At 47.9% G+C, this 26,933-nt stretch overlaps 1 protein-coding gene across 2 annotated transcripts in view; it reads right to left on the bottom strand.

Annotated features, from left to right (window-relative positions):
* LOC144162900 (pyrokinin-1 receptor-like) overlaps nt 1-26,933 on the bottom strand; it is a 100,150-nt gene that overhangs the window by 7,076 nt on the left and 66,141 nt on the right. The window contains exon 2 of one of the 2 annotated variants that reach the window (XM_077693621.1): nt 2,069-2,320. In XM_077693621.1, coding sequence (XP_077549747.1) covers nt 2,069-2,320 — 252 coding nt within the window. Of the gene's footprint in view, nt 1-80; nt 2,321-26,933 lie in introns of those variants that run through there. The other variant, XM_077693620.1, reaches the window with a different exon arrangement.

The following is a 26,933-nucleotide window of genomic DNA, read 5'->3' as shown; positions in this document are numbered from 1 at the left end:
TGTAAAGATAAAAAAACGACGTACTCTTGAAGTAAATGAGTATTTTTAAATTAAGAACTAGAAATTTTGGAAAGTTATGAATACGCTTCCTTTCCACTTTCGCGCCTTTCCGCGTTTAAAAAACGGCACTCCAGGACGGAACTCTAACGCTCCGCGTTCCCCCTCCCCCTCAACAATACCCAAAGACACTGTCCGGAGTACGGGAGGTGGATAATTGGTGCACATTAAACACACTTATTGCCACTGTCGAGGCAAGAGCCGCCTTCGACCGTGGCAGGGACGCGAACAGAGTACACTTAACAACACACTTTCTCTCCACGACAAAAACAGCAAGGGACACTTCAAGGTACTTCCGAACATCGCCGGCACACACAACAGGCAGCACGAACGCCGCCGAACACAGTGGCGAAGTACAGAGTAGCTCGGGACTATGCAAGAAAACAGGAGTGACCGACGCAAGCCTGGCCGACTCGGGTATACAGTATCTAGCCATCAAACTCCTAGAGACGACACAACATCGAACACTCGCAGTTTATTCTGCAGACAAGTGTCAAGGTTACAAACTTGACGGCTACTGTGAATGCCTACTCTGTTCTATACACCATAACGATAGCAAAATAGACAGCGTCACCGAGGAAAAGGAAGTCAGCGTACAGCGTAAAGACAGTACTCTATTTCTTACTCTGCTATCGGTTACACTGCTTCTAACAATAGACCATGTGTTCAAAAATTGTCGCAATGGACCAAAAGCTCGACCTTCCCATGTGGTTAGCCTTTAAAAATATGGCAGTCTGGGATAAACGTTAAAGCTCGCCAGAAACGTATGAATATCCTGCTTTCGGGGAACAAGGCGACCAAGATGATAGCAAACAGAGCTAGCCTGAAAGGTGAGTGTGTTTCGAAAAGACAAACAATTTTTGTTTATTTCCTCCCTATTTCAGCCACAGGCAAAAAAAGCATGTAATTTTCTTCTTTACGTGGAATCACGACGAATGAAGGACACAGCAAAACCTATGTAGTTGTTGTCCGCGTGGAGGAAAATTCCAATTTGTGTGTATCATTCATGGATCCGTGCATCGTTCGCGAGACCTGATTATGTGGCACTAATAATGTAGAAAAATATTTAGGCAGTGCAACACTTCTATAAATGTGACTTAATCTGTATTTTAGTGTTCTGTACATCCACATAAACCGAGAGAAGGATGCAAGGGCCGAGGTCTTTCGCGAGAAATCGTCCTGCTCTAAGGACGAGTCTACTGATCGGAAGGAAGTATATATAAGACAGCAAGAACGTCCACACGACGAAAAAGCTGGACGTCAGTGCAGGCAAAGAAATTTAGTTCTCTTATACAGCAGCCGGAACAGTGGGACCTGAAATTCTAGGTTTTTTGTAAGGCCGAACCGAAGGATTCGACAGATACTGGTAGCAATCTTCACCAGGCACCTGCAAAGTTTTCACGTGAACACATAGGCAAGAATCCTCGGCCCGAAGAGGCCAGGAGTGCTTGAACAACCGTCCATGGTTGTTCGGAGCCCGACGGCATTGATCGTCGCCCTGGGCGAAAGTGTTTTCTGCCAACAACAGGGACTGGACGAAAGCAGACCTGGATGTACTCAACCGCGGCGTTGGAGCCGAAACGGTTGAACAGTGGCAACAATCAAGGTGTCGCCTAGCAGGCGGAGTGGTCGGCACGTCAAACACTGCGGTCGTCTCGCAGGTGAATCAGCAAGTGGACACGGACGCTACGGGGCCGCAGTCAACCACAGCTACCCAGCTCGACTATCCGATCGGAGAGGCGCTCCGCTCGTTCGAACGCGTCAGGGGGCACCACCTGGAGGCTGCTGTTGGAGATGGAGCTCGCCTTTCGACTGCAGCCTGAGCTGCCCCGCTCGCTACACTGGTCAATGGACACGACGACGTTGCGGAGCCTGCGGGCCAGCAGGGCCTCGACGGTGTAGGGCGGCGGGTCGGCCGTGAGCAGCGTGAAGTCGGACGTCTCGAAGGCCAGCGACGAGCGGAAGGTGGAGCGGAAGCCGGAGGGGAAGGTGACCGAGACGAGCGACTTACCGGGCCGGGCGGCGCCGCGGCGGCCGCAGCAGCGCATCAGCGTGTCTCGGAAGGCCTGTCGGAACTTGAGCGACATGATGCTGTACAGGATGGGGTTGATGGTGGCGCTCACGTAGTACGTGACGCCGGACACGTACGTGAGCAGGTTGAAGGCGATCTCGAGCGCCGGCGTGGGCACCTTGGCGTACACGGCCATGAGCCGCTGCGCGTGGAACGGCGCCCAGCAGAGGAAGAAGGCCACCACCACGGCGACTGCGTTGGACACGGGGAAGGAAAACAACTACATTAGAAGAAAAGGCGAGCATTTTACGAAAAACGGTCATACATTCTACCGTTTGCGGGAATGCCAAGCTCGTTCGCGAAATTATTACTGGCCCAAATGTCGCTAAGCTGTATGAAAAAATCAACAGAGAACACCATCTTCGGTACAAGTGCCTTTGGCAGCGCGCAACACAACTGGAAAATTATGCACGTGCTCGCGGGAAGCAGGTCAGCAGGTGTACGTTTCTGACAGGTCTGTTAGACGCAATATTTTATTTATTTATTTATTTATTTATTTATTTATTTATTTATTTATTTATTTATTTATTTATTTATTTATTTATTTATTTATTTATTTATTTATTTATTTATTGAAGAAATACTGCAGACGGTTTTTTACCGTCCTAGCAGGAGAGGTTTACATCATGTTTCTAACACAAATGCCAAACCTTTCGGATGTTGTAGCACGCACGCAGTCAGAAGGCAGTCAATTCCACTCGTCCATGGTTCGTACAAGAAATGAGTACTTAAATCTGTTATTTTTAGAAACATATGGTCTAGCATTTTTTGAGTGATTTAGCCTTGTTCATTGCTGGGGAGGTGGAAGAAGATAAAAATCTTTGTTTAAACCAGATTTTTTATGCCACAGTTTATATAAAAAAAGTTTGACCTTGCAATTGTTCACCTGGTTTCAAGCGATTCAAGCCCACATTCCCTTATCATTTCAGAGACTGAAGAGAGGCGCCTAAGTCGGAAAAAAATAAATCTGGCGCTTATTCGCTGGATCCTCTTCAGTTTCTTTATATCTTTAAGTATGGATCCCACTCATATTCTATCACTGGCCGAATTAATGTTTTGTAGGCTTGAAGTTTTATTGTCCTATCACACGGCCCTAGTTTCCTCTTTAAGACACAGTTTTTTGTAGGCTTGGGCCCAAATTTTATCTATGTGAGTGTCCCAACTATGTTTCGTGTTGATTGTCGAACCCAAGTATTTTACGTCGTTTCCAAATGTAATGCATTTATCCCCTACATGATATTTATATTCTGGAGTTTTTTTCTGTGTGTTACTGTAGAGCATAAGTTTTTTGAGTAGTTGATTGAATTTTCTACCACTCGCACCAGTCAGCAATTTTGCACAAGTTTTCATTAAGCGATAATTAATGCAGAGTGCTACCGACAGTGGTATAAATAACAGTCATCAGCAAAAATTTTCACAGTCACACCCGCGTCCAGGTCATAATCAATATCATTAGTATATATCACGAACAAGAGGGGTCCTAACACCGACCACTGGGGCACTCCTGAAAGTACATCCAGGTTTTGGGATTGACAGCTGTTAACTTCTACACACTGTGTTCTATTTTCCAGATAGGCAGAAATCCAGTTCGCAAGGCGGGGAGCAATGCCTACTCGCTTTAGTTTTCTTATTAGTAGAGAGTGCGGTGCCTTATCGAAAATTTTTGAAACGTCCAAAAATATTGCGTCAATTTGTTTTCGATGGCATTGGCGATGGCATTGTTGATGGCATTGGCGAAGTTATGTATAACTGATACGAGCTGGGTCGTGGTTGAAAGCTTTTTCCTAATCCCATGCTGGAAGGCGACTAATAAATTGTGGGATTCTAAAAACGAAGTTATCTGGCTAGATATGATGTGTTCAAGCAGTTTGCAGTAACTACTGATTAATGATATTGGTCTGTAGTTCGTCGCAAGAAGTTTGCTTCCGTCCTTGTGAACCGGCACAATTTTTCCACACAACCAATAAGAAGGTAGGGAATCCTCATTCAATGACGCAATGAACAAAACATATAATATTGCGATATCATATTCGCATAACGCTTCAAAAAGGCATTGGGGATACCGTCAGGACCAGACGACTTCTTTTCGTCAAGTTTTAAAAGAAGGAGGCGAATACCATTTACGTTTAAATCTATATCTGGCATTATGTTAGGCGAAAGAAGGGAAGGTTCTATCGGATTTATTGTTGCACGCGGGTAACTAAAAACACTGTGAAATGTACTGTTTAGCACATTAGAAATTTCGTGAGGGCCAATAAATTCACAGTCGCCTACGTGGAGCTGGTCAACAGAAACTGTCTGAGTCCGCGGCGCTTGAGTCTGAAACTGTCTGAGTCCGCGGCTGTCTGAGTCCGCGGCGCTTGAGTCTGAAACTGTCTGAGTCCGCGGCGCTTGAGTCCGTTGACACATTTCATTCTAATAATTTCTTGTGAATCATCAGAAAAAAAAATGGCTGACGATTTCGATACTCCCTAACGCGAAATTTGAGCTCAACGCGGACTACAGTCTTCTCGGTGATGTGCACCTCTGGATTCTGGCATCGGCAACTCCCTTAGCTGCAGCGGCAGTCGAAGCACTTTCTTCAACCCAGGAAGTGATCGCTTCATCGGCGAACGCACGACGGCGCGCGCTTCTCCGCGTAGCGCGTCTCGCCCGGCACCCGCGACGTAGCGCTTTCCTTTTCACATTTTCGCCATACTCTCTTCTCTGCCTTCCGCCTCGCTCTTTTCGGTGCACACCCTCGTTCTTTCGGTTACATCGAGGGACGACGGCGAGGGACGCTGCGAAACCACACGGGCGGCCGCTTAACAGCTGCGCTCTAAAATATGAACGCCGTGATGCTTCTAGCAAATAATATTTTAAGTAGCTCCCGTCCCAACGTATTTGACAGGAAACGGGAGACGTACTCCACTCGCTTGCATTCTATCTATATAAATGTGCTCTGTTATTTCGTACATCTTGTTCTAGAGGCCAGCTTTCTTGTGCGTAGTTTGTGAACAGCGAACCATGGAAGGCATGTTTTGTTGTCTAAAATGTTATTTTTTGCAGCCGTAACAACGTTTCCGGTCCAATAAATCTGAATCCACTACCGAATACGAATTCACTACCGCGTGGTTCCCGTGAAAGTGTGCGCGCAGAATGGGAGTTCCTGGTGTCGCGCCAGACTCCTGTTTAGGTAATATTTCATGAAGCCCTACGCCCACTGGTCTCCCATGGCGGCAGTTTTCGCGGTGGCAGTTTTTCCTGGACCAAATGATTGTTCATAATGTACGAGTATCACGGCTGTGCACAGAGGTATCTCACATTCCGCCAATTTCTCGATGCGTTGGCAAGACGCTTGAGGAAATGGCTCTTCGCCTCACTTATTTGGTCTTATTGCAAAAGCATTAGTTAAATATGTAGGTCAACAATCTGGTGTCTATGGCTAACAGAAGGCACAGGAAAATACCTACGGTTAAAAGAATAAAAAAAAAAAAACAGGGTAACTGAGTTGGATATAAAGTTCTGTAAATTTGCTTCTAAGCGGGACGACGCTTAACACCACCACAGCTCAGTGAATTTAGGTGCGCAGAGTTGAACTCAGGGATCATGTTAAGGCTTTCGACTCCGAAACGTGTGCTTAATACACGTATATGAGTAATTCGAGTGTGCTAATAACCGAACTAGCAATTCAGAGATTAGCAGTGCGTGCGAGGCTTGTATCGTAGCGGTAAACTTTCGGCTAGGAGCGCTAATCAGTCTAGAAGGAGCTTTTTTTCAAAAAAAGCCATGAATCCCACCTGTGATCTTCGCATGGACACGTGGCTTTGTGCCTGTAAGTAGGAGGAGTTTGAATGCGCAAATCAATCCGCAAATCAATCCGCAATAGTAGTGGCTCTGTATGACCCCGCGATCAGTATCATCTATCGCCATTGCGACCGCATCTTGTGCCGGCCGCGTTTCCATGGCAACCCGCGACGTGCGACCGCACGCTGGGCGCCTTCGTGCCGATCGGCGGGGGATCGTGTTCGATGGGCCCCGCCATAATCGTTCCCATCCTCGGAGCGCACTGGAGAGGAACACGCGCTGATCCTTCGGAGAAGCTAACCAACCGAAAGTGGGTCGAATGAAGGCAGTCGGACGGGGAGACAGGAATCTAGGACCTCCAGGTGCCAGCGCAGAGATAATAGACAATATTTAACGCTTGCGACAGGCCGCAAGCTTACACGCGCACCATAGGAGGGATCCTGCTTACGAAAAATATGCACAGGCTTGGATAAGCAGTTCTTTGTTGCTTAAAAAAAAAAAGAGAAGAAAACGTGGCACAAACAAGACGTGGACGGAGAAGACAAGACACGACATCATCGAAGAAGGTTGCTGGAAAATCACCTGCGACGCCTTGGACTGCCATTGGCTGTCTCAGTGCTTCTATCTTTTGGGGGCACAACGATAGGCCACTGCCATGGGGATGGTTATCACTTGAAGAAGGGCTTGTGTTTGGGCTAGTTGGTATTCCATCACGTTCATCTTAAGCGCAGAAAAAAACAGGGACACAGTAGACAAGGACAATCGCTTGTCCTTGTCTACTGTGTCTCTGTTTTTTTTCTGCGCGTAAGATGAGCGTGATGGTTATCACGCCATTCATTCATTCATTTCGGAGACGGCCGTGCTTCGGAGTCTGCCGTGTTAAATTATTCCTATCAGGCGGACTTATTTTGCTTTCTCGTTCCTTTTTCTTTCTTTTTTTTCTTTATCTCATTTGAATCTACACACTAAATCTTTTTATCTGATCTACTATTTCGCCTTATCTGATTCATTTTCATGAGAAAAAATACTCTTCTTGGCCAATCCCCCCATGTAGGTATGCGCCATCTTTTATAGTTTGCGCCACGTTTTCTTCTTTATTAGGCAGTTTTAGCATATCGTTACCGTGTTTACGTTACCGTTTACCGTATTTGCGGGAGTAGGCTTCGCAGCGCGAGAGTTACCGCGAACGGTAACGTACCGGCACAGGCTTCACCGTCGCCAGCGCTTCCGGTAACACGGTAAACGGTAACGCAAACACGGTAACGATATGCTAAAACTCCCTATTTTAAAGTATGTACCAACTAGCCCAGAAACATGTTTTGTTATTTATTTATTTACAGATACCTCAAAGACCCCAATGGGTGGGGTTTTACTTGAGGGGTGGTGAAGCACAAAAATTACAGAACAACCGAACAACAGACAAGAAAAAAAAAACGAACAAGCATATCACGAATACAGAGGGTTTCAAGCACGCTATAACGCTCATAAAGGGCATACAATGCAAACAGAATAGATAACACCACTAAAAATAATCACACACATGACTCAAGATATTAGTCAGTGCAAAAGTTTTTCGACGGCAGCTTTGTGTTTGTTTGAATTACGACGCTTTCGGGAAGGCCGTTCCATTCGATGGCTGTCAAAACCTGAAATAAATGGGCGGTCGTGCGTGCGTGAGGTGGATATACTGCTTGATTGCCTATCTGCAGAGCGGCCATCTAGGAGCCGTCAAACCTCAACTGATAAAATTTAGGTAATCTGAATGTGCTTTACCTCAAAGTGTCCACGATCCCGTAAAATGCCGCGGCAGTATATTGAGCGCTGATGGTGACAGAGGAGCTCGTTTCCACGGAAACGACAGTCCAGCTAGGGCCGGGGAGGACGCATTGTTCGAGAGGGCGCGCGACCGTAAACGACGCTTGCACGCTGTGCTTGGCCCCGGCCGAAAATTACGCGAGCACATGAAGCCACGGTAGGCATGGTCACGCAAGACGTCCGGTAAACACTGTTGTTCAGACAAATGGCCCCTATTAACTGTCCGGCGCCTCCCGGCTAAGCGGTGCGCCGCGAGGACATAAATGGGTTCTCGAGCGTCCGCACTGTATACGCGCACCTGTTCGATGGCCCGCATCTCGCGGTTCCCCATTAACTTCCCTTCTCCTGCCACATCCAAAACCGAGCTCCGACAGACCGGCACAAATCGATGATGTCCTCTTCTGAAGGGAGACGCTTGCAGTCCCTTTTCCCATGCTTTCTTTCACCACTCTTCGGACAGCCACGCTACTTATCGGAAAAATCCTCTATCGGGTTCATCCCGATTTGCACCTCCGCCCACATTGACAACTGGACCGATCCATTCGCTGCGTTATAGCCGAATGAAAGAGTAGCTTCTCACAGGTACCGCACCATTTTCAGTTCTAACGAAACCTGAGGCGCCTACAGTGGTGCCGGTTGTTGGTCGGTCGGTTGGTTGGTGCCAGGAGAATGGCTCATAACCACTCAGGGGGATGGGCCAGGAAATGGGCGCTAACTGAGGGGAAGAAGCTGGGCTCGGGATTGAAAGAAATGTAAAGAATGCACTTGAAGAACGCGTTTAGGAAAAAAAAATGAGTATAAACCAGAATAAAAAAGATAATAAGTAGACTGCCCGAAAATTAGGTACGGCATGAGAAAGAACATGCCAACTGTATAATCAAGGCTGCAATCAGGCCTTCACTAGAGTATGCGCCGACCACCTGGCATCCGCATACGGCAATATCATCTGATATGCTAGAATCGGCGCAAAATAAAGCAGGTCGGTTTATCACCTCCTGTTATTCTCGCCACCAAAGTGTATCACTTCTTAAGCATTCTCTTAACCTTATATTGCTTGTTACGCGTAGAAAGTTGTCCCGCCTTTGTTTTTTCCACAGTTTTATCATAGTGACTCGTAATTGTCCCGAAAATTCATTCAACCGGGTCCCTACATTTCTGCTCGCGTCGATCATGCGCATAAGCTCGATCCCATACAATTACGCGCTTAGAAATATCAATTTTCACTTCTCCTGTTATCCATAAACGAATGGAACGCTCTACCCTGAAACATCGTCACCATCACAGAACCCTCCTTTTTCCTTTTTCCTATCTTCATTACTAACGTACTTAGAATTAGGCAATAATTTTCCGGCACCATTGACATTTAATGTGTAATGTATGCGTAGAGAATGTCTATTGCTATTTATTGAAATATGTTTCCTGCACATTCTTACACCATGGTTTCCTGTTATCGCGCACTGCTTTCTGCTTTCATTACTTACTGTTTTATTATTAATGTTGCTTGTGCTATTGGCCATTTTGATTACGAGTATTGCCCCCTTACATGCTGTTTTACTCATGATGTAGTAACCTCTTCTATGTATACCCCTTACGTAATGCCTTCTGGGCTCTTAAGGTGTTTAAAAAACAATAAATAAATAAATAAATAAATAAATAAATAAATAAATAAATAAATAAATAAATAAATAAATAAATAAGGAAACGATAGAAAGAAGGAGAGCCGTGAAAATTACGTATCGCTAGTAGTTTACACTACTTTTTTTTCTCGTCACCGTTTTTTATTGCACTTAAGGTTTTCGCTTATTGTGAGCTTCGGTCATTCCCTAATTCTCCCGTGTTACTCAGTTGGGTTCTCATTGAGCGTTATTCTCTCGCCCTCACGCTGTCACATGTTTGCTGCACCCACCAGATGTTTTTGCTTGGACATTAGCTCTTCATTATTTTAATGAGAGAGCAAATAAATGTATGTATTTCCTTCCCGAGTGGCAGTTTGAAAGGTAGAAGCGATAGGTACTGACGTAGCCGACCGATTTTTCGGACCTGGAGTGGAACGAAAAATAGCCCCAACAAAAGAGGAGTCCGAAAAATCCGTGGGTGGCAAAAACTAACTTTATTTCATTTAAATAGAACTGAAGAAATCGCGAATGGTTCCTTGCCTTAGCTTCCTCCTTCGTGTGAGAACGTCTGCTTGCATCTCTGCAAGCGTCCCATTTTCTTCGTTAACGTTGGCTTTTGAGATTGCTTACGCCGCAGGCTACATGCAAAATTATGGCCTCCAAGGTCAAAGTTTGTTACAGCGGCGGGAGTCAATCCAGCCCCCATCCAATCCGAAGCTAGCCAGGTGGCTTAGGATTCAAAATGGCGTCGTCCTGGAGTCGCACCGTGCCTCAGTCGCAGAAAATTTTGTTCGGAAAATCGAGCGTTTGACTTTATTTTGGCCGAAATCTCCGTTTTTCAGGCTATGGGACAACTGGAGATTCCTCGGGAAAGTACGGAATATCCAGCAAGTCCGAATTTTTGGAGTCCGAATAAACGGTCGGCTACTGCATAGGGTGTATTCAGTGACGAGGCACGCATGCAGGCAACCATGTGAGTGCGCCGTCACCTGTTACGCCGGGCTCCGCGGGGTGGCGGTGCTTGTCCGTGCTGAGCACATGACGTGTGTTGGACGTTCCAAACTCCACCCTACCGAACGCAAAGTAATGCCTCGACTCCAATGTGAGGGCGATTAAAAACACCTCTGTTGACTCCGCCATTGGGAATTGGGTTGAAATGGAGCAGTCGAAGCACGCCGGCGTTTCTTTATGTTTTTCTGCGGCATGCGGGCGCAGTGGCCCAATCCGCGGCACGTCCGTGGCGATTGGGTCATGTCCGTGGCCGTTTCCAGTGTTGCCAAGCGAAGGCATTGACAGCTAAACTTTTCAGTGAATACCACCTATACACACCGCGCCCACATTCCTTCGCAGGCTGTTAACTGCTGCAGCCTAACCGTAATTCATTATTCTTGTTTTGTTTTGACAGCAGCAAAAGGTCACACGACCACGCTAAGTTCGCGCGTAACGGGCGCGGAAATCAGTGAAAAATAAGCCCCTTTCTTAAGAGAAAGGTGTTTAAAATGCGAGGCTAAATTTCTCTCATGCAACCTGAGTCAAAGTTGGCAAAGTCCGAAATCCGAACTGCTTCGTCAGTGTCGGAATGGCGAAGTCAGATAGACGTCGGCTTCGTAACGCGAGAGACCCAGGTTCGATTGCGACCACTGGAAGCATTTTCTTCTTGAGGCACTTGGTGGGACCACTCGCTTATCATCGCCTTCATTTTGTGAAACCCCCTCTGTAAAAGTTGGCTTTCCTGCAGTGTATTTTATTCGGACGAACGACACCACCAGCGAGGCGTAGAAAGCTTCGCTTTAATAAAGTGTTGCTTATAGAGCCGCCGCTAGAAAACATTTCAATAACCCCGGATACATGAACTCGACGCGGGAGGGTCGATTCGAGTGGCGGGTTCAGCTTACCTCGACCACTCCCGCGTTTATACGAACTCCATCCAAATAATCGAGGTGTGGGGACCGGAGGGTATCCCAGAAAAGGAGCTATTCTCCTCCGCGCTGCCCGCCAACGTAGCCCGAAGAACAAGTTCACCAACCCCGTGCCTGCGAGTCGAACGGACTCGCCCCGATGGCTTTTCTACTGTGCCCGCCTGCTTATACACGGATGGGTGGAGCCGAAAAAAAAAAAAAAGAAACCCTGTTTTTCTCGACTCAACCGTCCCTCGTCGAGCCCATGTATACGGGTTTCATGGGACTCGAAAAAAGCGCAGGATTTGCACCTTGGTTAAACCAGAGTCCTTCAATGCTGTTAGGCACACGCAGGATGCAGGACGACCGTATACCGGCGTACCACGTGGACGGGCAAAGCATTGAATGAGTAGCGAGCGTTTCGTTTACTCGGGTGTTTTCTGCAGACAGAAAAAACAGCGCAGGGGTGCAAGCAAAATGGAGGTAATGTCGCGGGCCTCGTACTGTGGTTTAATGTCGGCTCGTATCTGAAGGATAAAGGCTGTCCGAAACAGAGGCGTATATGTAATTGAATTACCCGCGTTTTATTCTGGGAGAAAAAAAAAATCATTCATCTGGGCGTCTCTACGGCGCATGCGCCACACCCTCCGGTCTTCAGAACATAGTCTGACACTGTCCGAAATTTACCCTCTGTGGAGCCTTTATCGATCCAGCGTCCCCTTCCCATACATGAACCCTCACGCATTGAACACCTTCACGCTATAACTTATTGCACGCTGCTCTATAGAAACCAGTTACGGGAGAGCAGCATAAATTCGTGACTCAGCTCCGTTCGCTCTATACCGAACTCGTACGACTTATCCCGCCTTGCCAAGGGGCAGTCTCACTTCTGGAACACCAATGAACCTGCATGGCCCGGCAGGCTCACTTACGAGTGCACTCACGAGTGAGGGGTGAGTGAACCTCGCCGGCACCACGGCTACCACTCATAGGTGGTACAGGTACCACTCATGGATGGTATAACTTAAAGGTGGTACCGGTGAAGCGTAGGTCGCACTAACTCGCCACGTGGGAGTGAGTGTGACCTTTGCTCGCCACCCGTGAGTGGTGAGTGGAGCTCGTGAGTGGTACCGGCTGGCACTAATCACGGCTCATCGATATCAGCGAAGCTTACATTCTACACTTTTCGAAGAATGAACGTTGCTACTCAGCAAAATATTTAAAAGAATGGTTAGTGCTAATCTGGGAGAAAAGTAAACAAAATAGAGAGGATTGAGGAACGATGCTTAATAAATATTTAAGGGAGATATAGTTTCAAAAATGTGCGCAGTAATAGTTATGCGTGAGATAACCATAACGTGAGCAGAGACACACTCCTTAGAAAAATTGTTCTTAAGGATTTTGAAGAAAAATAAGTCAATAAAACGGCACCGACGAACCATTCTTAATACATAATTACAGGAGAAATCCTTGCCTAGAAATTGAGTCCATTTATGATTATGCGTAAAAAATACAATAATAATAGGAACATTGAAAAACCTAAAATTGATTTAAACTGTTCACATTGTTATTTTTTTTAAGTCAATTATTGGCACGTTAGAATCTCTCTTTGTACCGAAACCGCCCTGTAGTGAAGCGGCCGGTTTCCGATCTGAGCGCGCACGGAAAGTCCGTGTAAAAATAACCCAATAAAAACATGTTCTTCTATTTCTTACTTTCCGTAGATTTTGGATTGTGTGATAATTGACTGGTTGGCTTTATTCAACGACTTTTTATCATTAATATTCGAGAAAATAGAGGCAGTAAAGTCATTTATTACGGCGAAGCTGTATACTGCTCGTTCATATGTATTTCTTCTTGCCACCCATCAGAAAAATTGTTCAGCAGAATACGCTCAGCGCCAAAGCGAAGTTTCGTGTAATTTCGACACATGGGCGTTCTCGTTTTTTGCTGCCATCAGAAAACGGCCGCAGTGGCTGCGGGGGCTCCGTGGCTAAGGCGTTGTGCTGCTGAGCCCAAGGACGCGGGTTCGATTCTCGGCCGCGGCGGCCGCTTTTCTGATGGAGGCGAAAAGCAAAAACGCCCGTGTGTGCGGGATTTCTGCGCACGTTAAAGATCCTCAGGTGGTCGAAATTAATCCCGAGCTCTCCACTACGGCGCGCCTCATCGTCTGTGAAGCGTTAAACCCCACAATCAATCAATCAATCAATCAATCAATCAATCAATCAATCAATCAATCAATCAATCAATCAATCAATCAATCAATCAATCAATCAATCAATCAATCAATCAATCAATCAATCAATCAATCAATCAATCAATCAGAAAACGGTCGCAGCGGCCGGGATGAAATAAGCGTTCTCGCCTTAGCCACTAAGCTACTGCTGCTACTAAACCGCTAGACCTCATTCGCGCGGTTCAATTACAATTATTCGTCATCCACAGAAGCTGTTTAGCGCTAGCTGCTTCTCTACCGGTAGCCATGGTGCGCGACGGCCATCATCGGCATGCAGCGATGCCGTTTTATATTTTCTCTTTTAGTCCCGTCGTCGTCCTTCGCTGCATTCGCGGTTTTCCCAAGGGCCAGCCAAGAGCCACCCATTTGTTCTTCGTTTCAACGAGAGGATGGTTACCGTGCAATCCTTGCAATGGTTTTAAGATGCAACTGTTCGCGAGCTGCCCGCGACAACGGTGGCGGTACCATGACGTGGGGAAGTTGCGTTTTCTGCCGGACGTCGTTGCGTCTGCGCCGCCCGCCGCGCGAAGATGCCTCGTCACGCCTGTCTAGACAGCCAGTTGCCTTCGCTCGCAGACGATGCTTCAGCAGCAGCGCCTCTGCGACTCTCGGAATGCCCTTGTTCCTGTGCCTAGATTTCGGGCCATTTTACGTTGTTACGGCCATGAAAAGTCGTTTGAAATGTTTGGCATGCTTCCTCGACGGGTATGCCAGCTGTGCGGGTATATGTAGTCGTGACACAGACGTGGTTCGGGCCGTTCCCTGTGGACTAAACGACGACTGATATCCGTCGGTGCCGCTGTGCAGTTTCCACCGGTATTCTCTGCCCTCTGAACTGCAACAAAAGCAACCTTCCTGCTGTGTGGAGTCTTCAAAGCGTGACAACTGGTTAGGTTTATCATTTCCAATCCAGATGTTAGTCGGAAAGTTGGCCCCAACAAAAATTTTCCGTGTCGGGGTATTCAGTGCGCCTGAGGTCTGTTTTTGTGTCGGTCACAGTGGTTATAGAGGAGACTGCAGGTGAAGAGCAACCTAGAGGACGTGTTCCTGAGAATTGTGCGTTGACTAATGACGACGATGATGATGATGCAAGGAGTTTTCCTACGGAAGTTGTATGCCGCCGGCTGGCTCGAAAGATGGATCAGCACGGAACCAAGAATGCCGGTAAGCTTACTATTTCAACCGTCATTTTCCCCTGAATGGAAACAGTGGTGCTCCTCGATTTGGTCTCGTACTTACCGCGGATAGTCCGGGGCATTCTGAGGATTCTCAACGCCGTAGGAATATACGCGAAAAAAGAAAAAGTGATGAGTCCGGGACTGTAAATAGATAGCCGCAGCGTATAATCCGCCCACGGGAAATTAATAATAGCCACAGTGGCTGCGGTAAACGGGTTCGGGAAATTGCAAGATTTTCCTGGCTGCACTTTGTGCACCTTGATGCGCTTCGTGTTCTGTGACTGCGTTTGTGATTTACCCTAACATGTGTCAGTAAATAGCAGGGTCAGTTCTTGTAACGGCAGTAGAGACCTCTGCATTTTTGCGATTCGAGAACCGGTTACTACGATCAGAAAAGGCTCCCACGAACTCTCGCGGAAACTTCTGTGTATATATGGAAAATATTGTAAACGCCGGTGACGCCGGGACGTAGCGAAGTTGGCCTTTGGGTGCAACGTCATTGCGCCAGGTGAAGTGCTTTGTGGGCAGCGCGCAGACGCTTCGTCACTGATTTCCAGACGCCCGGTCGCTTTGCGTGCCTTCTTTGGAGGCTGTTCCGTTCTTGGGAGCGCCGCTTCGCGAACGCGAACGCTCCGGCACGAAGCAATCTTAAAGACGATAGTCTTTCTTGGGCTACTTAAACCCCAAAATTTTGCTGTGTCTGTGTGTGTGTGTGTGTGTGTATGTATGTATGTATGTATGTATGTATGTATGTATGTATGTATGTATGTATGTATGTATGTGTATGTATGTATGTATGTATGTATGTATGTATGTATGTATGTATGTATGTATGTATGTATGTATGTATGTATGTATGTATGTATGTATGTATGTATGTATGTATGTATGTATGTATGTATGTGTGTATGTATGTATGTATGTATGTATGTGTATGTATGTATGTATGTATGTATGTATGTATGTATGTATGTATGTATGTATGTATGTCCATCCGTCCGTCCGTTCGTCGATTCAACCGCCCGGCCCAAAGTTAAAGGAATTTTTGAGCAAGTAAGTTACAAAACAACCATTCTAAATTACTAATTATGGTACCATATGCGTAATACTTGTCAATATTATTGCGGAAACAGAAATTATTAGGCATATTCGAGACAAAGTGTCAATACGTAGTCGGCACTTGCAGTGTTCTTTTAATTAAAAGTAGATGTGGGCCGGATTTGCACCATAGAAAACTAAACAAAACGCGTTGAAGACAACGTTTTGACCTAAAACACACAAAGGGCTCGCGCCCGAGCGTTAACCTCGAGGCGGCATTCCAAGTCTAACAGTAACAAAATGTTCCAACAGATTTTGTGCGAGCAGGGCGAATGCTGGAAAATTGGATAGACGATCAATCCTTCACCGTGTTTACCATGGAAGGAGCCAGGCGGAATGAGATGAGCGGGAGAAACGGGAGGGGAAGAGAAGAGGAATAGGAATATAATTAACATCTTTTTTGCAAGGCAGAGGCGACGAACGAATTGCCACTACGTCCATTGCTGTTTTCGCCCAGGGTGTTGAGTTGGCCAAAATTGGCATGTTTGTCGTTAACCACAGTTGAGGCGGTGAAGAGGCCAGAATTTGAGAACTTATTGGCAATGAAACCGTAAAAACGCAGAAGTTTCCATTACCTGGGCGGGAATAATTTGGTACATCTTCAATATTGCTTTAACAGCTTTTCATTCCTTTCTTCACTTCTCCCGGTCATTCTTTATCTTTGTATCGCTCTTTGTGTGTGTCTACAGAAACGGACTTGGTGGTGAATGATGAGTGAGGATGAGTGCGAGTGGTGAGCGATGAGTGAGTACCAGTGGTGAAGGCGAGTGGTGAGCGCGGGTGAGTGCCAGTGCACATTTGAGGGGAACAGCAAGATAAGAACCGGGAGGAGTATTCCGAAAAAATCTTACTTAGGCCTTAGCGAATGCTGTTTCAGGCAGCCAGCATACGGTAGGGCGTCTTAAACTGGCCGAACTTCTCTGCAGCCAGTACTTCGTATCAAGGGGACATAACCCACCAGCCATAAGCTACTACCGCGCCATGCCCTTGAGCGCGTTGGACTTTGCGCGGACTAGCGGTGCACGTAGCTCTCCACGTGGAGACGCCCTCTTCTCTCACTCTCCCCCTTTTTCCACACCTAGGCTGTAAACCATCCTCCTCCTTCGCCACGGAGTTTATTCACTTCAAGTTGAACACCCCGAAAAGAGAGAGGATACTTTATTGAGCGCTCTGTGGTCTAAGGGTCTGTAGTGGCCCCCAGCTTGTGCCGCGCGGCGACTTCGGTAGCTCTGTTGACCATGCGGTTCGCACCTCGGGGTAAGAACTCCCCAGCACCCATTCTCGCTGCTCCGCATAAGAAATTTGAGGAAACAAGCCTTTAGGACATCTCCACAGGATGTGAGCAAGGGTAGCGAGGACACCGCATGCAGGGCATTCCTGTGAGGTGTATAGTGAAGGGTAAATAAGGTTGAGTTTTCCGGGATTGGGAACATACTTGTCCGGAGAGGACGCCACACGTGTTCTTGGTAGTGGTCGAATTGGGTATGGGCTGGACGGTATCTACGGCGGGCGACGCGATCATCATCCATCATCCGCCTGCTCAGGACGAAGGCCTCTCCCGTTGACCTCCAACCGCTCCTGTCCTGAGCCACTCGAGTCGACAGTTTACCCCCGAAGTTCCGTATTTCATCCCTCCATCGTGTTATTGGCCTTCCCCTTCTTCTAGGCCCATCTGTTGGCATCCACTGTGTTACCATATTTGTCCACCAGTTGTAGGTTCGTCTCACTACATGGCCAGCCCAAGTCTTTTTCTTTTTCTTGATTTGAGCTATGATATCGTCAATTCTAGTTTGTTCTCTAATCCAGGGGGCCCGTTTCTTGTCCCTGAGTGTTACTCCTAACATTATTTGTTCCATGCCCCGCTGAGCCGAGCCCGTTTGCGTTCTACTTCTTTAGTAAGGCGCCAAGTTTCAGCTCCGTATGTAATCCCCGGCAGTATGCATTGGCGAAGCGGTAATGGATAGTAATTTCATTGTACGTGACTAGTCGGTCCCCGGCAGATCTAGCCCCGTGGTAGAGAACGTGACTGGCGCCGGCTCGGATCGTAAGCCCTCGAGCCGCGTTGTGGGCAGCCTCATTCCCCTCGAGACCAACGCTTGCCGGAGTCAGGGGGGTGGATTTTATCGCAGAATTCGGAAGGCCAGCGTCGATGTTAGGCCGCTAGCGAAATTTCAAATGGCCGCCGTTTTAGAGTCAGAGATTATGATTGATGGGGTTGGCCTCGTGGAGTGGGCTAGCGCAATGGCCGCCTCCTTCGCCGTGGCTTGATAGAGGGAGACGTCCGGCTGGCACGACGCCCGCTGAGCGCTCCGCTTGCTTCAAAAATGCTCGCGCAAGCAAGGGCCGCTGTTCTCAAAGGAGAAGGACAATTAACGCGATGCATCTGCACATCCAAAGCGGAGTATACAATTGGAAAACACTGCTACTAATGAGGCACGCTACAAAAGCGGGTAGCGTGACCCGGAGCTTAGTTTTACAAGGGCCCCTTAGATTGTCGCCATTACGTCTCTACAGCTGGCAATGTGGGGAGCGGTTATTTCTTTGCAACTTTGCATTTTCGGTTACTCGGTGCGCATAATAAGAGAGGAAACACGAATGCAGTGGACAACACGAGCGCAAACTAATAACCGATTTATAACAAGTGCAATGAAAATCTTTCTACACCCCCCTTCCCATTTGTATCGGGTAACCGTTTCGACGTGTTTTGATTTCCTTGAAAATATTCTACTCGTAATAAATAAGTTGTTAGTTTGCTCTGGCGCTGTCCACTTCGTTCGTGTGTTGTCTCTGATTGTGCGTACCGTGTAACCGAAAATGCAGTCTACAATAATGCAAAACCAAGCCAAATTTCTTACCCTACTTACATTTAATGATCGTATAAACGAAATTTTACTGTGAGTGAGGCACCGTTAGACGAAAAATTACACCATCTTCCCGTGGGGAACCCTGGTGATGATGCGAAGCATCATGGGGGTTCCGTGTGGTTCCATTGTGTTGCCGTTATGTTGAGTGATCTGGTGTTAAGTAGCGCCAGAGGGAATTCCGCGTCCGGGTCCACACCGGTGGCAAAGGCACGCAAGTGCTGTTGTATGACGGTGAGTAGGCGGTGGTCCTCGAGGCGGCGAAACTCGTCCATCATGTTCTTGTCGATGTTGTCGTCTCTGTGGTAGAATCGGTAGTCTCCGTCAGCGTTGGTGATGTAAAGGTTGTTGACGTTGGTGCACCGGCTGAGAGCAACGTCCACGCCCTCCTCTTCGCAGTTTTGTCTGCTTCTCCTTCTTCTTCTTCAGCGGTTCCCCTACGGGAAGATGACGACGGTGGTTGAACGCGAAGCTATCTCGTGATGGATTCTTTGGTTGGCCAATCCCTAGGGGCATCGTGCCACCATCATCATCAGAGGCGCTGCGGACGGGGCACGGACGCGGGACATCCCCCCGAGCAAGAGATGCTTCGCATCTACAATCGCGGTCCATCTCCACTAACGTGAATCCGTGGGAATTGCGAAGCATGCAGTGTATAAGTGTATTTTTGGCGCCTTGGCGTTTTGTAAGCGGAGATGAAACCGTAGGGGGGTAAAGGTATACAGCTTTGCTGTAAAAGTCTCTTGTCTTTGAAGCACGAAGCGTTCTAGCGCGAGGCGTAAACGAGTGTCCCGGTGTTTTTTTAGCACGCGTTACGTTCCAGCGCGAGGCGTAAACAAGTTTCCCGGTGTTTTAACGCCGTGACTACATCAGACGAACGATGATTACGACGATGACAACGACAAGAGACGCCAACAGCCCCAACCCCTAAGGGGCTTCGCCCCTAAAAGAACATTGCGTATTACTCTAGTTGAATGCTGTAACCATCATGAGAATGTGGTAAAGCAAATTTGCTACCCGTATTGAAAACCTATATAAGTGAAGTTCGAGCAGCCAGAAGGATATTATACGAAAAAAATCGAAGGGTAAACGCCGAAGTCTCTGAGAGGTGTGAAGTCTGCACATCCACTAAACTCTATTTCGCTAAATTTCGCTAAATTGTATTTCGCAAAATTTGCCTGGCCGTAGAAGGGAAAAGTGACCTTTGAGCGAAACAGTACGGCGCCGCAAGATAGCTGGTCGAAAGGCAGTGTAGCTGTTACTTTGCGTCACTCAGACCTCTCCTGTGATTTCGTTACCGACCTGTTTTTTTTTTTTTAACTTGAGTGCACCAGTAACGCGATTTGGGCCCAAAAAGCCAAGTTTAGCCCTTGAAGGGACACTATTTGGTTTCGTTTGGACGTTCAGCCTTGTTTCGCACTTTCTTTGCTGCGAAATGTATCACCCTATTTTCGATAAGTAAACAACGTTTCAGTGACCCTCTAATAAAAAGTGAAAGCGAACTTGCTGGCGAAGATTAAAGTGTCAAGAGCGCGAGCCACCTACTTTGAAAATAAACTGAATCCGGAGTGTAGAAGCAACCCAACCAGAAGGGAGCAAACTCTAAATACGGAGCAAAATAAAACGCGCGTTCGCCGGCTGCTTCTTTAGAAATTTAAAGAAGTTACCGGCGGACGGAGAGCCATCGCGGTCGCGCGAAGTTCCGGCGCGCACAAGGGACGACAAAACAAAAAGGCACTTTCGCCTTCGAAACATCCGCCTATCGTGTACCGTCTTTGGCGGCCGAAGAGTACGTGTGCCGCAGTACAGGCACGCCTGACTACTACCTCCGCTTTTATTTAGCACCCATATAACGTTTCAGGATGCAAGGCGCTGTGAAAACTCTATATTGTCGCTGGTCTCCTGGACGGGGTGACAACGCGCCAAGCACGTAAAACAAGGGAAACGTCCAGTGCAAGATTTAGAAACAACAAAGGAGGTCTCCGCCTTCGTTGCAAGTTCGCCGCGGCTCTTCCTTTTTGAGAAGGCGGGGGGCACTCTATCTGTAGTGGACTTTTCCTGGAATGCCATTTCCCTCATTTTAGTCTACGATGGGGACGCCTCTGCTCAGCCCGAGAACAAAAATGGCCGCGAATCTACTCCTCTCGTTGCAAATATCGACGAAAGACGACAGTCCGACTGGCGCCCCTGGAAAGTAAATGTCTCCCTTCTCTTTCCCGCTCGCCTCTCATGCTGTTCCTCTCCCGTCTCGTTCCTCTCAAGATAGCACACTAGAGGTTTGCTCAAGTCAATTTAAATTTACCGCGTTACACTGCTTCAAGTCGGGTGCCTCAAATGCCAGCGCTGCCAGCGGAGACGCGCGTGAATCGAGGCACCTTACTTCAACGTTTATAGAGCCACGTTGCCCTACTCCACGAGCGGCCCAAGCGGAACACGCAACCTATCTAGTTAAACCTTTAGCTGCTGTTGCCGTTTGAGTTTTTAAATGCCGTCAGGTAGCACGGGCGACGGTTTTCTGCAGTTGATGTATAATTTCATTTGCTATCGCAAAAAACAAGGATCTGTGAATTGTTTAATAAAGGAGCACTGCAAATATCACTTATGTATTGATTTTCTGCCTTATATTTGCGTAATGTCTTGTTCAACAATGTTGACAAGTATGAACATTAACACCGGACTTAGGCGTTTAGATTTGGTTATTGTGCAGTTTCTGTTTCACTTTGGCCCGGTGGCTGAATCGAGTCCCAGACTAATAATTTCTCTTTACACCCCCCCCCCCCCCCCCTACCAGACATACAGACAGCCCAAAATTCTGCGTTTAAGTAGTCCAAGAAAGACTATCGTCTTTAATACGAGAGTGAAACATTGTCACTCCGTTTCCACACGGTACGTATGAGCGGACGGCTGCGCACTTCTTTTTCACGAAAGCAGGTGCAGCCTGCAAGTACGGCGGACGCTAAACGGGAGAGCAGCACTCCTTCGTGCCGAACAGGGCATCGAGTACGTGCTTCACACTGGCGCTTGCGTGGAGTCGTGGGGCGCGGCTGGTGCGGGCTTCAGTAGAGCTACTTTTCTTTTTTACAGCGGAGCTGTACATTTATAGATTTCCGTGGATTGTGTTTGGGTCCGGGCCAGACGACAACCGCGCGCCCTGTACGAAGGGGAGTAACAAACCAGCCAGGCACGTGCTGACACCTGGCGTGGCAAGAGGAAAGCTAGGAGACCACCCATCCTGCGTAGCGTTCCGCGATCGGTGCGATCATGGATTCAGCTGCCTTGGAGAGAGCGCAGGAAGCGTGGGAAGCCGAACGCCACGAGAGTTAAGCGGGTGCGGTCGGCTCAGTGGGCGGCCAGTGGCAGGCTTCAAGCAGAGAAGGCGGGTGCCGGGAAGCGCACAATGCGGCAAGTCGTCGCAGGCATAGTGTTTCATATTAATATGTACCAGAGGGAAAACTGGAACCACTGTCTAGAAAAGCCGCTCTTTAGCGAGCGTTCCGTCATGTACCGGGCAGGCACGTTCCACTTGTCCTTGGCACGGCTGATGAACAGGCAGGAAAGTTGCCTGTGGCTGCAACAAAGCAACAATATTTCTGTAAAAGATTATTCAAATTTGTTTTGTTATTGTAAAATTGAAGCTGGAAAGAGATTTATTTGCCAGTGATTATTTAGAAGCTTCATTCAAGATGAACAAGAAAAGGATTTTACCATTTTTTGTTTTTGGCTTCGAGACAAAAAAGAATCCTTGTGGCCAACCAAGCCAAGTAGGCGAGGACCGTATTTAGCTGCAATGGCGGTGCCCACGACGGCCCGGGACTGCAGCGCCAGATTTTCTTCTAGTATATATTAGTATGAGACTCTCTAGTCGCAGGTACCACGCCAGTAAATTGAACGAGCACGGGGTGCGTAGGCGAAATTTCATGGGGGCTCTCTGCAGCGACATCTCGGATTCAGTTGAGCGATGTCCTGCAAACTGTGGTTCCAGAACGACTTGATGTTGACTGCTAAGGTTCGAGATTGTCGCGAAGCGTGAGCGTGCAACGGGCGTGCTGCTGCGTACCTTTCCTGAAGAGGCTGATGTTGCAACGTTCACAGTGTGCGGGACAAGCCGGGGTTTCTTACTGCGTGGTGCAGTCAGTGGCTCTGTACGGCAAACGAATGCGCGAACCTCCAGGGGCTCCAGGGCGGAAAGGCCTTTACTTTTTTACAGCGAAGGCGCTTGTGGCTAGGGTTTCGTCGATATTTTATGTGCGTAAGCAAAAACTCGCGAGGCTCCTGGCGTCTTTGAAGCTCGTGGCGTTCTGTAGCAGGATGCGCTCGCGTGTATGCGTTTCTTTGTTTGTTCGTTTGCCTGATGGCTTGCTTTCAGCTGAGTCCGCACTTTCTTTAACTTGCAAAGCTCCTCAAAGGTTTGCCGCTGTGGGACTGCCGTCGGGGAACGAAGAGCGGGTCCGCGACGCCGAGCGCCGGAGACGGCGTCGGGGCGGCGACGAGCTGCTCCCAGGAAAAAAATCATCTAAGATGTTATGTAAATGTAGTCGTGCTGTCGTGTCGTCATGCCACCGATGAAGCTTTGCTAGTCAACCACTTTCACGGAGTGGAACGGCCGATGAATTTTTTAAAATTCTTTTCCAGTGAACGTTCTAGTCACTTTCCTCTGCAGCAACCTGCGCCCTGCAAAGGGTGCTCTGCCTTCAGCTCACTCTTTCAGAGGAGAAGCCAGCTTTACAAAAGTTGCAACAGAGTGGACAGTTGGGCGAGTAGCTACTGGTTCATGACTGAAGTAACAGCGCGCACAGACAAAAGACAAAGAAAGAAAGCAGCGAGATACAAAGACAGAGAAAGACAAATAAAAGACACAGAAAGACACAGAAAGAAAGCATAGCTGGTTTTATCTTATTTTTTCCTTTGTCTTACGTCTGTGCGCGCTGTTACTTCTGTCATTTACAGAAGCTCGCTGGTGGGCTGCTTTGTTCCGTGGCGCCTGTGTAGTGCGTAATGTTATAGAGAGGGCTGTCAGTTGTTTGTTAATGAGATTAACTAATTCCAGGCTGGGCAAAGAGAGTGTGTCTGACACCACGCATCCATCGCTCGTCTCACGGCGCCTGCACCACGAAGCACACATATGAAAAACAAATCGCTATTGCCAGTTGGGAAGTTATTGGACATTCTGAAATAGTCCGCGAATTCGCCATCTTGAGCAGAAAAAAAGAAAGCCTTTTGTACGTGGCTCTGAATTGTGTCGCGTCCTTCTGCTGCGAAATGGGGAATATTGTGCAGTGACAAAATATTTCTCGCTGACGGTTTACAGTACGCGATGATTTCACACCCAATCACGAACACAGACGGACGCAGAAGACCGGCACAGAAACAAAACGGACTTTCACGTGACGATGGCGCACTATCAACGGATTTATTCTGAACAAGGCGAAAACATATATACTGGAAACAAAGTGAAACAACAAATTCCGGAGAGAGGGGAAGGGTGAGTTACAAGGGTAAAATGTGAAGATAGCGGGCGTCAACGCCAGTTCACGTGCTCTCGTTAAAACGACGTTTCTAAAAACTGAATCTCACATTTGGTGGGCGAGATGTAAGAGGTGCTCACACACTCCCTCACGCCGTAATATCATGGCAAATGCTTCAAATATCCCACGGCACATTTTACCTCTCGCGCGGAACAAAATGGTGGTTTCATCGAAGGCAACGACACACTTGCACCTCGCATGGTGTGAAGCAAGATTACATATTGCGATGACCACTTGGCAAGCATATCTGTGTTCTCTGAATCGTGCGGATTCTGTCGTGTTACGAAACCTTTCGACAGCATGTGGACCTGCTTCGATGTCCGCTATCTTCACATTTTACCATTGTAACTCCCATTTCCTCTCCCTCCGGAATTTGTTGTTTTATTTTGTTTTCGCCTTGTTCAGAATAAATCAGGTGCTAGTGCGCCGTCGTCACGTAAGAGTGTACGTTTTCTTTTTCTGTGTCCGTCACATCTTCACTTCAAGAGAACGCTACACCAACTAGCTCGACACCAAGCATTAGGCGCTATGCACGCGGTATTTTTGCGGATGAGTGAAGTACGGGTGCGCTGCCATATTCCGCACCTGTCCTCCTGTTTTTCAACGGCAGCCATCAGTTTGATAGAAGGGGAAGTGGAGAGAGACCGCGTACAGACAGTTTTGCCGCGCAAACGTGCACGGAATACCGTGCGAAATAGGCGCACGTTCTTGCTTGTGAAGCGCTGTTCAGCACCCCACTACAGGTATACTTCGTGGGCATAGCACAATTGGGTTGGATTTTGAGTCCCCAAACAGGATTCAGGATAGAACGGGGCCAAAATTTTATGTGGTTGACTCTCCCAGTGCTTGTGCTGCAAGTGTTTGGTTGGTTCATTCATTCACCGATCACTTGGTGGTTTCCCCAGCGCTCATGGCGAGCGGCAGCGTCCGTGGCAACACGACCTGCAGCAGTGTGTACGTCCCTGCTCGTGGAAGCATTGTCCAGCACATCACTGAGGTGTATGTGCTCTCTGCGGGTGGGTATATCGCTTTGCTAGAATAACAGCAGCGCCAACTGTCCGGCGTGCGCCACAATTTAGGCCTAACGCCACGATTTGAGGGCTTTCGACGTCAACCGGTACCCGCAGCTCGACGCACAGTGAGAACTTCTTTCAGTGAATAAGGTTAGGCCTAAGGTCGGACCTTCGCAAAACGGCGTGCCCGCTGGCCATCCAGCTTCGCGACGCGTAACGGCCTTGATTTTTTTTCTTTCCACCTTAGCGTTGTTCACTACGCAGCAAGTTTTAGCGCTGCTCCCGGAAGTGAGAAAACTCGGGCAGAAAACGTGCGGAGGAACCAGACTCAATTCGGCATGCATTTCTTTCTGCTAGCACACCTTTGCAAACATGATGCTGGGATAAAACCTCGTTGCTTCTGGGAGTTGCTTGTAAGCAAATAACATATTTGAAAATAAAAATGAGGGAGAAAACTGTTGTGGCACGGCACGTAACTAGTACAGTTCAGCGCTGCGTAGTTATTCCGGTGCTCTGGATCGTTATCTCAGCGTAAGCGTTACTAGACGTCGCGTTCGAAAGAAAAACCGTCATTTCCAGAACCCCATTAACAGTATCGACGCTCGGCGGGTGTCACGAGCCGTGACATTTTAATTGCTGGTTACATCTCCGTTGTAGTGGTGTGTGGCCCGCATGGCTGTCGAAGGAAAAGTCCCAGGAGAGTAATAATAATAAGATAGTTATAAGTTTAAACTGGACACCAGGCGTGGTTGACAGACGCGGTACCGACTGCAGCTGCATAACGCGTTGTGTTGGAGGTGGCCAAGTAATGGTCGCATGGTTGAGTGCGGAGAGGGGGAGCTATTCCCGTGTCGTTGCTCGCATTTTACTGGGTCTCCCGCACCCGTGTGCAATGCGTTCGGAAGCTGGCAAGGCAGGGGAAAAAAAAACTATCGCCAAAGAAGGTGTCACCACTCAATGGGGGAACTGGCTACCGCGAGTGTCGGCTTAATGTTCCTCAGGCTGGACCTCAAGCGATGGGGACATATAAATATCGGTTCCAAAATTTAAAGTTCGCGTTTTACGCGGTAAAGCCGCACATGGCCGGCACCGTAGTGCAGAACAAGTGAATAATAATGAATCACCGCGCGTCGGCGATTAATCGTGCTCATTGTTCGTCTTACAAACGTGCAATACGGGTGCTGGCTATTTCCCAAGAGCAAGGCGATCCTCGTCAGCTTATTCAAATAGATGTACACCGAAAGTTTCGTCCGCACTCATCCGATACATTTTTTCTGCGTGGTGAACTTGAAACGTGTTCGCCCGATGACTTATCGTTATTGCATTTATTTGTGGAGACTTTCCTCTGTGTCTCTTCTGTTCGCGCTGTTAAACCACCCACTATAAATCTGTACCAACTGCAGGCCCGTTGCTTAACTCTTCTGTAGCAATAACATCAGCCGTGCGTCTCGTCGTCGTACATTGCAGAAGGCAATCCCGCGGTTCAGCTTCACCGCAATGCAACCTGTTGCCCAATCAATGCCTCCGACAACTAAACCTTGGCGATTAGCGATTCCGGGCACACGATTTGACTCCACAGTTTGTTCTGCCCTGTGTCGTCAGTCGTCTCACAATCCCGTATAAAAGCCCGTGCATTGGCAGCATACGGGAATTCCACAATTTATACGACTTCCCTGTGAACTGCGTAATTATGAAAAGTTGATGAAACTTGGCGTAATGTTAGAGTCGTATTAGGGACTAATTGCTGTATAACTAGTTTTCGGGATAGTTTTGACCGAT

The sequence above is a fragment of the Haemaphysalis longicornis genome, unplaced genomic scaffold, assembly GCF_048455015.1.
Source record: "Haemaphysalis longicornis isolate Haplotype H1 unplaced genomic scaffold, Haemaphysalis longicornis Haplotype H1 scaffold_12, whole genome shotgun sequence".
Classification (NCBI taxonomy): Eukaryota; Metazoa; Arthropoda; class Arachnida; order Ixodida; family Ixodidae; genus Haemaphysalis; species Haemaphysalis longicornis.
Note: the sequence above shows the minus strand (reverse complement) of the source record. Positions and strands in the feature narration are given on the sequence as shown.